The following is a 15,446-nucleotide window of genomic DNA, read 5'->3' on the forward strand; positions in this document are numbered from 1 at the left end:
AGAGAGAGAGAATGGGGGAAGAGCAGACAGAGGGAGGGAGAGGGAAAAATCACAGACAGGCTCCACTCTGTCAGCCCAGAGGCCAACACGGGACTCCATCCCACCAACCTTGAGATCATGACCAGAGCTGCAATCAAGAGTTGGATGCTTAACAGACTGAGGCGCCCAGGCACCCCTAAGTAACAGTACTTTTAAGGAATACATTTTTAACCAGATGTTCCTCAGGGAGAAAAGTCTGGTGTCACACTAGGCGGTGATCTACCATGAGTGGAGGCTGCTGAGTGGGAAGTCGGGGGGCTGCTGCACTCCTACAAGAGCTGAAAAGGTGCTGGGCTAACACGATGCCAACATACGTGGGAGCGGAGGCCAGGAGAGGATTTGAACATATTATTAGAGCCTTGCTCCCCTCTCCCTGTAAAATGAGTATTCTCCAGTACTGTAACATATAAATATAAGGAGTAAAAACTGTCTAAATTAGTTAACATACCTCTATTTTTTCCAATGTGCATCAAAACAAAACGAAAGTAACCTATGTCAATGAATTAAAGTGAATTAAAGTTTAAACAATATGAATGCATTTTATTTAAGTAATTTCTATATGATTTCCAAATAACATATACAAAAAGTGCATGACCATACCTGCTCCAGCACTTCTTTGTAGGTAATTGTTGCTTTGGTGTCTGTAACAGGACTGTCATAGATGATAGCAATCTTATCTCCTTGACCATTTTCAATATGACGATCGATGGCATTGTAACAAATGTTAAGCATTCCTTCCACAAACCTGAAAAATTGGAAGGTAAAGGTTAATAATTCTTTCCAAAATATACTGTTGCTTAACTAGGTTCCATATTTCTAGTTTGGCAGCAACGCCCTTAAATTAGTGTTTCCCCATGCATGCAATGCCAGGTAGCAATATCTGGAAAGCAGATATTTAAGATGGTACAGAAGTGACATCTTTGTTTTAATAAATATGTATTTATTTTTATGTGCACTAGAAAAAATATACCTCACACTTCAAGGTGACAACTCTGGATTTTATTGCTTAGGACGAAGGACAGTATAGAACACCAAATTCATCTACGTGAAACGGATGCAATGAATTGTATGTAAGTGCAGCACAGCCCGTGCCAGGATTAGCCTGACAGAACCAATGTCAGACGTATGACTGAGTTTGGGTAATGGCTGTAAACAAACTTACTGGGAAATACAATTCTTCTTTAAAATGAATATATATGTGTATATATATTCATTTCAATTAAGTGTGATGCCTCCAATTGCACAAATAGATAAGCTCTGTTTTTCATGTTTGAAATGCTTCATACTTTGAATAAAGAATGGCCATGCATATAACATTTTAATTAATTGTTTTCAAAAACGTTTGCAATTCTGTACTCTTCATCTCCTAACTTACCAATGCCTTCCTCTGAGAACACAGACATCATTTAGATCGATGGAGATACTTTTTGAAAAAAGATAGTTCATTTTTTTCCAAAGGAAAAAGCTTTGCATTTGCCCCTTCTGTAGGAGGAGGGGGATTAAACTAAAGCATACGAAAGCAGCAATGGTCTATTTGTCCCAACGTCAGACTAGCAAATATTGTAACAATGCAAAAATAACAGGAAAAAACATTGAAGCAAGAAGAAAACATCTTGTCACAGGGCAGAGTATCACCTTCAGGTCTTCACCCAAAAAAGCCCTGTGTGGAATGAGGCAGTGAGTTAAAAGCAGCCATAGATACAGTGGCAGCATTAAGAAACAACACCCAGAGAAAGCCAACAGGAGGAGGGATGACTTACTCAGGGTCAAATGACCCTGTACACTTCAATAATATGAATATGACACAGGGCACAGCACAAGGAGTAGTTAATGTAAAGATTCTGAATCACCACGTGTGAGAGATTGGATGTTTGTTCACAACTACCCTCTCTTCCCCTTGCCCCACCTCCATGAGTGGAGAATACTCCTCTCGATGGGGTATCATCCATGTGGCTGTGCTTTGGCCAAACAGCTGACCTAAGTCAAGCAGAGGCCTGACAGCACCTGTGCACCTGGGCTCACTCCCCTTCACCTCTGCTTTCTCCAGAAGAGCCTCCGTAGCCAGCCTGGTACCCAAAGCAAATATTTGCAGGGGGTGTAGAGCCCGAAAGAAGCAGGAAGCCTACCTAGCCAGACACATGTCTATGAACAACATCTCCAGTCATGCTCATCCTAGGTCCTCTGACCCCATGACAATCTAGAGAAACATGGAAATAACTGCCGCATATGTTATGATTTGGGCATTTTTTATGATGACTTAATATGCAGCATAACTATGGCTCTAATTAGCTAATATGCCAAGAAACAAAAAGGTACCTGGCTCAATGTTTTGTATCAGAAATAAGGAAAGTTGTTTGATGGAATTTTCCCACAAGAATATTTACTTGTATTTTTTGTTTTTGTTTCTGAAAAGAAAATGTTTGGCTTGCTGGAATACTTCTTGATGTTGTTATTATTCTCCTTCACTTTATCTAAGTCTTCTATTCTACCACTCTTTGTGCTCAATAACTAATTACACTCATGACATTGCACAGTAAAGGGACTCCTCAATACCAAAGACTGATGAAGCTTTCACTTTACCATTTGCTGACTATTCTCCTACCTTGTATTCCTTGTCAATATCTTTCCTGAGACTACTTCTTCTGCCAGAACTTTGACAGGGATCCCTAAGGTACCTAATCCATCCCTCGGCTCACTCTACATACACTCCCTGGGTGACCTTTATATTTAACTTCCCTCCTTAGCTCCAGCCCTGACCTCCTTTCTGAGCTCCATACCCTTATAGCCAACAGTCTGCTGGGCACTGAAGGGGATTCAGAATGAACCTCCCCAAAACATGCCACTTTGGAATGTAGATTATTTTGGGCAGAAACAATCAAGGATCAAGACTCAGGAAGGCCTTTTAACCTCCCCACTTAATTGCCTCTAAGAATTTAGATAGAGGGCCAAGTCCAGGGAGAGATCTGTCACTGAAGATAACTACAAAGAGTATGGGCAGGGTATGGTAGCCTGGGCTGGACGGGGGGCGGGGTGGGGGGGACTTGGCAGGGTCTATTTGTTCAAATTCCTCTCTGTATCCCATAGTCCTTGCATAACATGGCAAATGTTTGTTTATCAAACCCTTGCTCCTTCCATCTTCCTCTGAACTGTCTTCCTTCCCTCTAGGCCCCTACCCGCTTCTCCTTAGCTAAGGATGGCAGATTAGCCTCAATTGTCTGACTCTCCTCAAATCTCTCATGTCTGTCTGAGGCTCCCATACATCTGAAATTAACTTTTCTTGTTATTTTCACTTTATGTCAATTTAATTAACAGATCAGTCAAAAGAACCAAGGAGAATAGAGGATTTGAGCCCAAGCAACCTATTTGGGAAGAATAACATGTCCAAAACAATAGTCATTTTCACTCCACCTCAACCCATAGCCTCATCCCAAATGCAAATGCTCCCCTTCTCCTGTTTTCCATATTTCAGGGAACCATCGCACCCACAGACCTGAACTAGAAATCCCACAATCAGATTTGATCTCTCATTCTCTACATTCAGTTAGGCGTATGTAACATTACATTAGTCTCTGTAAATGTTCAGTTCTCTCATTCACAACCTGGGTTAGAATTACTGCCTCTGAATTAATCCTCCTGCCCCAGGCCTTACCCTATCCTCTCAAGACACCTCTCTATGCTCTTAGAATATTTTTCCTCAATAAGTCAGACTGAGAGAGACAAATTTCGTATGATTTCATTCAGATGCAGAATCTAAAAAGCAAAGCAAATGAATCAATAAACAAACAAAAAGGAGAATCAGACCTATAAATACAGAGAACAAACTGATGGTTGCCAGAGGGAGGGAAATGGGGGATGGGTGAAAGGGAGTGGGAGATATAGGCTTTCAGTTATGTAATGAAAGAGTCACAAAGATGAAAAGTGCAGCCTAGGGAATAAAGGTAATGATACAATAGCATTTTCAAATGATGGAAGGTAGCTACACATGTGGTGAGTATAGTATAATGTATAGAGAAATTGAATCACTATGTCGTATACCGGAAACTAATGTAAATTGTGTGTCAACAATACTCAAATTAGTGCTCAAAGTCATTTACTACTGTTGCATGAAGTTTGGAATAAAAATGATGTATCTTTAGACGGCATGCAAAGCCCATTCATCTCAGCTTTATTTCTCCTCACCAACTTCCCACACTCCAGCTCTAATAAATTACAAAATCTATTTCCTGAATCGGTCAGCTGCTATTTCTGTGGCTGTTCTCCACCTTTACCGCCACCCTCCCCCAAGCAGTTTCAAAGTCCTATGTACATATCTCTACCATAGTACTTATCACAGTGCATTACCACTGTAATCTACATTACAGCAGAGACAATGTCTTCTTCTCCTCATAGTCTTAGTGTTGAGAGGGCATGGAGCAAGCAAAACACAGGCTAACAGCACCTCCCTCCACACGTGGAATATGTGTGATATTCCTCAGACACTCCTGACTACTCAAGAACAAAGGAAAGGGGTTTAAATGCCTGCCCTGGTAATGTGGGAAACTAAGGCAAATGAAAAATTAAATTCCCTTCCTGCCTACAGCCCATTGACAAGTTCTTGAAACTGGCAGAATGACCTCCCTCCAGGAGCCCAGCTGTCTGGATGATGACCTTTTGTAGGGACAAAAGGGAATCTTGGTTTAACATTATCCCAACCTCGAGGATCCTGTAAATTGACTTCCTTTATCTCAACTGCCCCAAGACATAGCCTTGGCAATCACACTCTAAGATCATGGTCCCCCTGATATACAGCTGAAGGGCCCCATGAGTAAGGTTTTATTAAACAGTAATAAATGGCATTTCCCTAGTAACAGCTAGCCCCTCAAAGTCCTGAAACCTTGCTTCCAAAATTCCTTAGAGACTTACTCTATCCTTGACCCCCTTCCAACCTGAGGGTATATAATGAGTTACCTACCCTTCACAACCCCAGTGCAGCTCTTCTGCCCATGGGTTCTACCCCTGTGCTTTAATAAAATCATCTTTTGCACCAAAGTCTTCTTCAAAAATTATTTCTTGGCCATTGGCTCCAAACCACCCCACCATTACCCCAGAACTTCATTACTGTAGTAGCTCTTATGTATTAGGCATACAATATATATTTGGTAAATCAATGAATAAAAATACTAGTAGATTTTCAAGAAACATAGGATTTAGGATCCAGCTAGAGTAGTCAGGGTGATTTTCACTAATTCATTTTAAAGTTGAGAGAACAGAGACTTAAAAAGAGTAATTCCCAGGACATTCAGCAAGAAATTGTAATGTAACTTGTAACCCAAATCTTTAGACATCTAGACACGCACCATTATTCACATCATATTAATTCATTCATTTATAAATAATTTTTTTTCTATTGCCAAGTTCACTGACTCTTTCCTCTGTGGTCTCCATTCTGCCTGCTATGGAGCCAATGCAGAGAATTTTTATTTTGGTAATTGTATTTTTCAGTTCAAAAATTTTCTTTCAATTCTTTTTATATCTTTAATTTCTTTGCTGAGGCTTTCTATTTTTTAATTGAGATTTTAAAAAAATTTACATGTGTTTATAATTGTATGTTGATGCATTTTTATGATGGCTGCTTTAAAATCCTTATCGGATTGTTCCAATCTGTGATATCTCAGTGTTGACGAGGGACTTAAGGTTGTGTTCTGGACATTGTGGGCATTTTATTGAGACTCTGAGACTTATTTAAAGATCCTATTTAAATCCCAGACCTCCTCTAAGACTGTGTCAATGGAGGAGAGCGATGCCTCATTACTACCACGTACAGGTATTAGTTCCTGTTCCCCTAATGGCCTCTATTGACACTGGTGGGAGTGAGGAGTATCTCATTATTGCTGGATTAGGGTAAAAGTTCAGAATCCCACTAGGCTTCCACGACACTGTCCTGACTGGAGCAGGGGAGTGACACCTTTTTACTGTTCCCATGTGGTCTCCACTGACACTGCCAGGTGGATGAGCCTCCTGACCACTCTACCTTAGCCAGAACTGAAGGTCTGAGTTCCCATACAACTGCCTCTGACACCAGCTGGAGAGCTGGCAGTGTTTAGGCACCTCCTTGGAGCTAGAGTAAAGTCTAGACTGCACCAGGTTTTCACAGGTGAGGATGGAATTGGGGTCATGGTTTTTTCTATAGTGTTTGGCTGGGTTGGAGTGGTTTCTGTCTAAAAATGTTCTTCATTGTGAGACTGTCCCTTTCCTGTTTGTGTGTGTGTGTGTGTGTGTGTGTGTGTGTGTGTTTCTGTTTGAGTTTTTTGCATGATTTTTTGGTTGTTGTTATTGTTGCTGTTGTTTTGTTTTGGTTCAGCTTGGGAAATAGGTTTATGTTGGGGCTTTTCCTTTTCTGTACCCATTGGTATTTCTGGGTGCCTACTTCCCCAGCACTCAGTCTAGAATATGTATGGCAAAAAGTAAACTCAAGGAACTCATTACTGTGCCATTCCTTGTCTCAAAGTTCCTAGCTGATTTGGTTTGTCCTCTCTACCTGTCAGAGTCTTCTTATGTTTGTTTTATATATAATATCCTAGTGGATTTATCTGTATTTAACAGGATGAATAAGGGAAAGTACATTTCTCCATCTTATCCTGAAACCAGAAATTTTTAAATAACATTTATTGATCCCTTACTCTAGGACAATATTTCAGGTGGATTAGCTCATTTAATCAGAAAACAACCATGCCTTATGAGGTATGTACTATTATAAACCGCACTTTGCCTAGGAGGAAACGCATCAGACAGTACCTTGCTCAAGGCAGCCTGATTATAGATCCAAGCCCTTAAATATCAGAAACCACCTCTACAGTCAATATTTATGGAACTTCAGATTTTTTCCCAATTATTTGGAAATATATAGTAGTTTAATATTTACTATACCCTAAGATTTTCTTTTTTAAAGATACTCTTAAAGACATTTAAGGAATTTTAAGGATTCCCTTTAGGACAAGCAGAAAAGAAACTCAGAGGGAGGGGCCTGCAAGCAGTGTTATGCAAGAACTGTTGCAGGAGATAACAAACTGGCATGGCTCCAGGTGGGGTAAGGGTTAATGAATATACCACTATAAATTGGCTAAACTTAAAGATTGGTTTACTGGGGCTGCCTGGACAAAGTGACCTGCAAGGGGCCTCCCAGCTCAAAGATTTGATTTTTCTACTATGACAAGATTCTGATTTCATTTTAAATCAAATCATTTCAGTAAAGGTCAACTGAATGGCTTCTGTGTGCCAACTCTTCATTGTCCCTTCTAAATTCATGAGCAGGTTCCCAATGGTTTATCTCCCCAGATTAGTAAAATAACTAGTGCCCACCTCTAGAAAACTGAGAAAATATACTTTGGAGTATTTTCTTTTACTTTTTATATATAAAAATATTTGCCTCTATGTTTAAGATTGCATTATGAGCTTTTCCCAAGAGCCTGAAAAATAAAAAAAAATTAAAAAACACCGCATATTTAATGATGGCATCTTACTATATTCAATAGCTATTCAATAATAAAGTTCACCCTGTATTGTTGCAAATTGCCTTTCATAATATTGTCATTATTTTAAGTGATCCTGAAATAATGTTTCTTATAGAGAAATATTGGCTACATTGTTTTTTATTACATTTGCAGGCAAATGTCATTTTTACAATCAAACACATACATCAAATAATTAAATTCCTTCTGGAAATAGTGAATCAATTTATATTACAATCAGCATTACCTGAAATTCCATTTTATCACACTCTTTCAAATACAGATTATTCTCAATCTTCATCATCTTGAGAGAGAATTAAAAAAATAGTTTCAATTTTGGTTTTTCTTATTACTGGTATTAAGTATGATGTCTTACCAAGTTTTAAAAGCTCTTTATACAGAACATTGAACTTGAGTCCGACACTGTTACAAGTTATTTTCTCAATTTGTTCACTAATTTTAATTCATGGCATTTCCTGATATAAAAATATTTGAAATTTGTCAGGGTGCCTGGGTGGCTCAGTTGGTTAAGCATCCAAATGTTGATTTCGGCTCAAGTCATGATTTCGTGGTTCATGAGATTGAACCTCATGTCAGGCTCATGCTGACAGCTCAGGGCCTGCTTGAAATTCCTTCACTCCCTCTCTATCTGTCCCTCCCCCATCCCCCCAAAATAAATATATAAACATTTTTAAAATATTTGAAATTTTCATGTAGTCAAATACTCATCATTTTCCTTTGCAATTTTTTTTTCTAAGAAAATTCATACTACTCTCTTCTGGTTTTAGTTTTTATATTGATCTCTAATATGTGCCAATAAATATTCATATATGTGTAAAATATGTAGGCAACACGTGTTATATAGAATATATTATACATATGTATTGTAGGACATCTGTGTGCATACATATTTTACACATATACATAATGTGTGTGTGTTTGTGTGTACACACGTATTTGAAAGTTCTGGCTACACAGAAACTTCAAATCACATAGAGACATCTACACATAGATGTATATATGACATCTGAGTGTGTGTGTGTGTGTATACATATATTAAATGATAGTACAATTATATTTATTTATCCATAGTCAACTTTACAAGCATCAATATTTGACTAATGCTTACTGTCCTCATTCTTTTATAATGCTCCATTCTTCCCATATGTATTATGCATACATATTCCCATATATATACATTCCCATATATACATATACATATATACATATATATCAGAGTCTCTGTCAGGGCTATGTAGTTACTAGATGTAACTATTGGAATGTTCTGTCAGTAGAGTCTTGTGAATAGTTCTCTCTTTAAACTCAGTCAGCTTTAAGTTCTGTTGAAGAAAGAAAGGAAAGAGCTTCATATTCTATTCTACCCCATCTCTGCCCTGAATTCCTTCTGCAGAAAATTGGAAGAAATCTGAATGCACCCCGCAGCTCACCTAAATAACAGAAAAAGTATATAAAACTTAAATTAAATTGATAGTAGCAATGGAACCACTAGAAATGTGTGACCACTAGATCACAGCAGGGTCAAATTTGGGGACTACATGAGGCAAACAGAAGCAGAATGATTTGCTAAATCCAGAAGTCATGCAAAACAGGGTAGATTTGAGTGTACTGCTGATGTGGAAAGATTTCAATGACATCTTAGATACTATTAAGTTAGAATAAAGTAAAGAAAATAGTGCGTAGAAAAATTATATAACCATACCATAGAAAACATTTTTGGGGAACCCATAAACCACAAGCAGGTAGTTAAAAGGCTCACTAAAGGCTCTCAATACAAATCTGAACTAATTCCAAGATCAGAAGCAGGTAGGAACAAGAATCAGGCAGTAAATGTTTGGACGTACACAGAGCCACACCTACATACACATTGCACAAACTTTCACCAGCCCAGAGTCTAACTTTCTGAAATAGGGAGAGTTTCTGCATGAATGATCCTCTAGAGGATTTAATACCTGTAGAACAAAAACAAGGTTCTATATAATTTCTAGGAGGCTCCATACCATTGCCACCTGGAAATTCCCTCTTTTCTTTCAAACAATCACAGTGAGAAGGATTTTAGTAATTAAAATCTACATTTACTGACACATGAACTAAAATCCTTACCTGGACTCTGAAATGTACTCCACTCAGCTACCTGGACACTTGGATGAGAGTGTGTGTGTATGCGTGTGTATGCAGGTGTTCATGCATGTGCGTATGAACGTATATATGAAAGAGATGACAACATAAAGCTGAGGAAGGCATACTGTCAACATAAATAACAAAGGAAAAGATATATTTTTAACTTCGACAATACCTAAAGTGTACCTAAAAATCAATACAAAAAATTAAAAATCCACTAGGTAAAGAATCTTAGCACACCATCCATAAAGGGGAAGAATGATATGGTCAATAACCAAAAAAGAAGATTATCATCCTCACTGACAATCAGGAAAATGAACATTAAAATAATAAGATGCCACTTTCCCCCATTGGACTGATACGTAGACATAATCCACAGTACTTTTAACTTAGCCAAGGCAAGTTGCCTGTATGTTTATCTCTGTGCTTGTATAAAAACACAAGAAGGTGGGGCACCTGCATGACTCAGGTGGTTAAGCATCTGACTTCAACTCAGGTCATGATCTCATGGTTTGTGAGTTCAAGCCCCACATTGGACTCTGTGCTGACAGCTCAGAGCCCAGAGCCTGCTTTGGATTCTGTGTCTCCCTTTCTTTCTGCCCCTCCCCTGATCACTCTCTGTCTCTCCTCTGTCTCTCTTTCTGTCCCTCTCCCTCAAAAATAAACATTAAAAAATTTTTAAGTAAAAAATAAAAGCACAAGAAGAAGTCTGAAAATTAACAAGAAAGATTAATAGTGGTAAAGTTGGGTAAAAGAAAAATTGAGGGGCAATATGGAAAGGAATATTCTATATTTTTCTGTAATAAATACTTCTGTGTGATTTGATTTTTACCAACATGCATTTTTGTATTAAATGAATGATTTAAATGTATTTAAATAAAAATATAAATTTTAACAGAAGATTGCTTGACTCTTGGTTAGACTGAATCAACTCCATATCATTATAATACCACTAAGGAAAAAAATTAATTAAATAAAGACATCTTTTTTCTTCTGGTAAAAAGGAGTATTTCTTAGGCTTAGGATAACATCAAAATTCAGTTTTAAGAAACTAAAACTTGGGGGGCACCTGGGTGGATTAGTCAGTTAAGCATCCAGCATTGGCTCAGGTCATGATCTCACGGTTCGTGGGTTTGAGCCCTGCATCGGGCTCTGTGCTGACAGATAGCTCAGAACCTGAAGCCTGCTTCAGATTCTGTGTGTGTCTCTCTCTCTGACCCTCCCCTGCTTGTGCTGTCTCTCTGCTTCTCAAAAATAAATTAATTTTAAAAAATTTTTAAAAAAGAAACTAAAACTTGGGACATCAAATAGTGACATTTCAAATGGTGACAGCATCATCAACCTGTATTTTTTTTTAAGTTTATGTATTTTTAAGTTTATGTCAGCACAGAGCCCAATTTGGGGTTTAAACTCACAAACCATGAGACCTGAGCTGAAATCAAGAGCCAGACACTCAACCAACTGAACCACCCAGGTGCCCCCAACCTGTATTCTTGAGTTTAGATGCATGGCATGAAGCAGTCTCCTGGGTAAACAAAGATATGTTTACATGAGTGAGATACACCTGGGCTTTTGTAAACTAGGGATATTTGAAAGCTGTTTATTCTTGCAGCACAGCCTAGTCTTTCTGACTAATAGAAAAGTCCTCAAACCCATCAGTTTTAGCAAATTCAAAGAAACTTTAAAGTTTCACAATTTTAGAGGCAGAGGGATCCATTCCAGGGCAAAAGAAATGAGTGTAATCTCAGCTGGTATAATTATGCAATCACTATAGAAATGTTAGATGTCCCTGAAAAGAAGTCAAGGTGTACCATCATCTGTGTCTGAGCTCAGAGAGGTGGAGCTGAAAGATTTCAGAAGGAGCTCCATTAAGAAGAAAGCTCTTGGGGCACCTGGGTGGCTCAGTTGGTTAAGTATCTGACTCCTGGTTTTGGCTCAGGTCATGCTTCCAGCCTTGTGGGATCAAACCCTGCATTGAGCTCTGCATTGACACCAGAGTCTGTTTGGGATTCTCTTTTTCTGCCCTCTCCCCCACTCACTCTCTCTGTCTCTGTCTCTAACTCTCTCTCTCTCTCTCGAAAATAAATAAAAATATTTAAAAGAAAAAGAAAAAAGCTCTTCAAATCTTTCTAGATTTCTTCTTATGCATAATTTCCTATTTTCCTTTGTCATTTCCTCATTAATCCTGCTAGTTTATATCTAGAATAAAAACTTTGACTCAGTTCTTTGGAGGGAAACTCGTTTGAATTTGACTTCTTTTCTTCCCCTTAACCTACTCTGAATGTTCTCTGTCATTCTTAATATCTGACTTTAGCCCACCCTGTATTTCACTTTGACCTTGTTCACTAAATGAGTTAAACACGGAGTGTATAGTTGACCCACACCCTGGGCCAAATCAATGAATGTGGGCGGATATCTGAAGGATTTTTAAGAGGTTGGGAAGCCCGACAAGCTCCATGGCCTTGATCTTTAGGTGTCAGAAGAAGCTAGTGCCAAACAGTCACACAATTCTTCTATTCCCAGCAATTCCCATCATCACCAACCTTTATTTTGTGGAGAGCTAAAATTTTGTTATTTAGCTCTCCACTAATTTGTTATTATTTATTTTTAATTTTTAATTTGAGAGGGAGAGCGTGAGCAGGAAGGGAAGAGGTAGAGAGAATCTTAAACAGGCTCCACCCTCAGCACAGAGCCTGACGTGGGGCTCAATCCCACAACCCTGGGATCATGACCTGAGCCGTAATCAATGAGTTGAACGTTCAACCAACTGAGCCACCCAGGCACTCCTAAACATGTATTTATTAAATCAGTTTTTTCAAACACTACAAAAGGAAATAAAACTCTGACACTAAAAAGAGGAAAAATGGGTAACATTTACTCTGCGAATTTGATTACCCAGGTACAGAAATTTGAATTGGTAAAGTCTAAAATGTTCCTCTTTATTTCACCATTCCCTCCTATTTCAAGACTAAAATTTATTATACTTTCAATAGTGCAGACTATGAAACTCTTTCACAAGCTGCCATATTTCAATCTGCATGAAATAACCGTGGACAGCTTCCTCCAGCACAAGTATATCTGGAGGTCCCAATGTGGCAAACCTCTGCTTCATCCCAGAGAGTGATTTCTGTGCTAGACACACATTTGCTACTCAATAACTGGAAGGTCCAACATATAATTTACCTTCCCAATGAGCTCCTTTCCTTGGATCATATTACAATGTCCTTCCTTGATGATCTCCTATATGGGTCTTTATTTTAGGACAGTTTCAGAAGTTTTTCAAAAGTTAAATAAATCCAAGGATAACATGCTGAAAATAATTTGAGTTTAATGGATATATTTGGTTATCTGTCTACTAAAATACTAAATCTATATTAATGAGGAATGTGTAACATTTACAAGAAATAATTTATTACTTTATAGGCAGACTCTGGCAGATTATAACCCCCAATATTAACTATCAATAATTATTTTCCCCAGGGTGCTGAAAAAAGATTGGAAAAAGAATTTTAGAGAAAAAGAGGAAGAGAATGAAAAGAATGTGTGTCAAAGAAACTGGGGCTCAAGGGGAATCAGCAAACTATAGTCACATGCCAAATCTGGCCCAAAATCTGTGTGAATAAAGTTTTATTGAAACACAGCCACACACAATTGTTTCTATATTCTCTGTGGTTGCTTTTGCTTGATAATAGCAAGATTGAGTGCTTGCAAAAGAACCTATCTGGCCTGCAAAACCAAAAATTTTTACTATTTGACATCTTAAAGAAAAACTTTGCCAATCCTGACTCTAGCGAAGCCTCATACAATAGAAATTTCTGTAATGATAGAAATTTTCTGTGCTTTCACTGTTCAATAGCCTAGCCACAGGTAGCTGGCTAAATTTCAATTTCAATTAATTCATTAAAAGTAAATGCAATTCAAAATTTGGTTCTTCAATCACACTAGCCATTTTTCAAGGGCTCAATTAGCCACATTTGGCTAATGTTGCTGCAGAACTGAATTTTAAATTTTACTTAATTCAAATTGAACTTAAATTGAAATAGTGACATGTGGCTACCATGTATCATGTTGGTCAGTGCAGTTGTAGGGAATTTCGAAGAGGTGGTCCCCAGAGTTAATACTGAAGAGAGATCAAGTGAGAAAAGGACTTCAAGTCAATCCACTGAATTAAAGAATAACTAGGTGCTGGTGATCTTTGGCAGAGCAATTTGCATCTAGTGATGAGGCCAGAGGCCCCCTGCAGTGGATGGGGTGGGGGATAAGGGAGACTGGAGTATAGACAACGTGGCTGAGAAGTGAGGATATAAAGAGAAGAGAGATGATTCTGGCCTCTCTTTGGCTTATGTAAATCTTTCAACTGGCTTTTATTAAAAGGGTGAAAAGTGAAAGCAGTTGAGGGGAGGCAGTATTGAAAATTAATGGAAATATGATTCTTCAATGGCAATGGCAAGTGGGACATGCACACAAAGTAGGCAAAGTTCAGGTCCTGTTTTAGAAGTGCACTAATGCTGCTGAAATAGATGTGTGTTTAGGGGGGAGCATAACCTGAACTAAAGCAACGAAGACCAAGCAAGCCTTATCCTAAAAGCCTGGGATGCCTAGTTAAGGAAGGGCAGGCCATTTCAGGGTTCAGAGCTGGACAATGCTTTGCTTAGAAATGGATTTCAGGTCAGACTTGAGAGGCAAAGGAGGAAATGGAATCAGTTAGGATCTATGCTGAGTAGCCAAGAAAGGCAAAGTAAGTAATGAAAATAAGGGGAAAGAGGAACGATTATAGAAACAAACTAAAAAGGAACTAGAAGTAGGGAAAGGGTGATATCAAAGAAAATTGATGGATTTTTTTTCTTTTTTCATCTCTGAATGTCAAGTTTATGTTGTCTTTAAGGGAGGCCTGGAATAAGAAGAAAAACGAACAGTTTTGAAGTACAAAAAGGAAATAATATTTTGTTATCGCAAATATGCCACGTGCTGCATCTGGAAATTGATATGCATCAAATCATTTAATCCACACACTATCCCTTGAGGAAGACACTGTTATTCCCATGTTATAGATGAGAAGTGAGCCTCGGGGAGGTCAAATAATTCCCCACAATTAGAAAACTAACACGTGGCAGACTGCAGCCCAGTGCCTTCTGCCTCTAAGGAAAATGTGATGAATTTCCAATTTTACATGACTGTGTGCTTATTTGAGTAATTCTTGTACCTTCATGAGAGGCTGTTTTCTGTGTGCAGAGACCATGTGCTAGCTCATTAATGGCACCCAGCAAAATGCTCAATAATTATTTTTAAATAAATGCCTGCAAGTGTGAATGAACGTGAATTGAAGTAGTACTCTTCTGACACATTAACACAAATAAGAAAAAGAGTGTCATGAGGTAAACGGTCAGTAAAAACAATGATGAGCTCCAAAGACTACTATTCCACACAAACAGAGAAGGCTTTAAGCATTTTTAAGAGGGCATCATCTTCCTTTACTCACACAGGGACATCTCATCTAAATTACAGATACTTGGCCTGGAGCGGTATCAGCTGACTGTTCCAGGAAACACTCCAAATTGGGTAATTGCTTACTTGGGCAGCATAATAACCTTACGTTAATTTAACCACCAGGGATACTGTTTTTGTAAAGGTATTTGGAAAGCACATCTCTCTATAGGACAATTACTTTAACAGAGAAACCTAACACAAAGAGAGCGACATTCTTTAGCCCTACCAATCCTTTATACATGAACCTGGCTCCATCCACCAGCCGTAGCCACAGACTGACCCAGCTCAACATGA

The 15,446-nt window shown here is 38.4% G+C and overlaps 1 protein-coding gene across 4 annotated transcripts in view; it reads right to left on the reverse strand.

The window, feature by feature from the left end:
• Nucleotides 1-15,446, reverse strand: part of ACSS3 (acyl-CoA synthetase short chain family member 3) — a 148,436-nt gene that overhangs the window by 113,716 nt on the left and 19,274 nt on the right. For all 4 annotated transcript variants that reach the window (XM_029955211.1, XM_029955212.1, XM_029955214.1 and 1 more), the window contains exon 2: nucleotides 640-784. In XM_029955211.1, the coding sequence (XP_029811071.1) occupies nucleotides 640-771 (132 nt within the window). In that variant the 5' untranslated portion in view covers nucleotides 772-784. The remainder of the gene's footprint in view (nucleotides 1-639; nucleotides 785-15,446) is intronic.

This window comes from Suricata suricatta, chromosome 10, assembly GCF_006229205.1.
Source record: "Suricata suricatta isolate VVHF042 chromosome 10, meerkat_22Aug2017_6uvM2_HiC, whole genome shotgun sequence".
Taxonomy (NCBI): Eukaryota; Metazoa; Chordata; class Mammalia; order Carnivora; family Herpestidae; genus Suricata; species Suricata suricatta.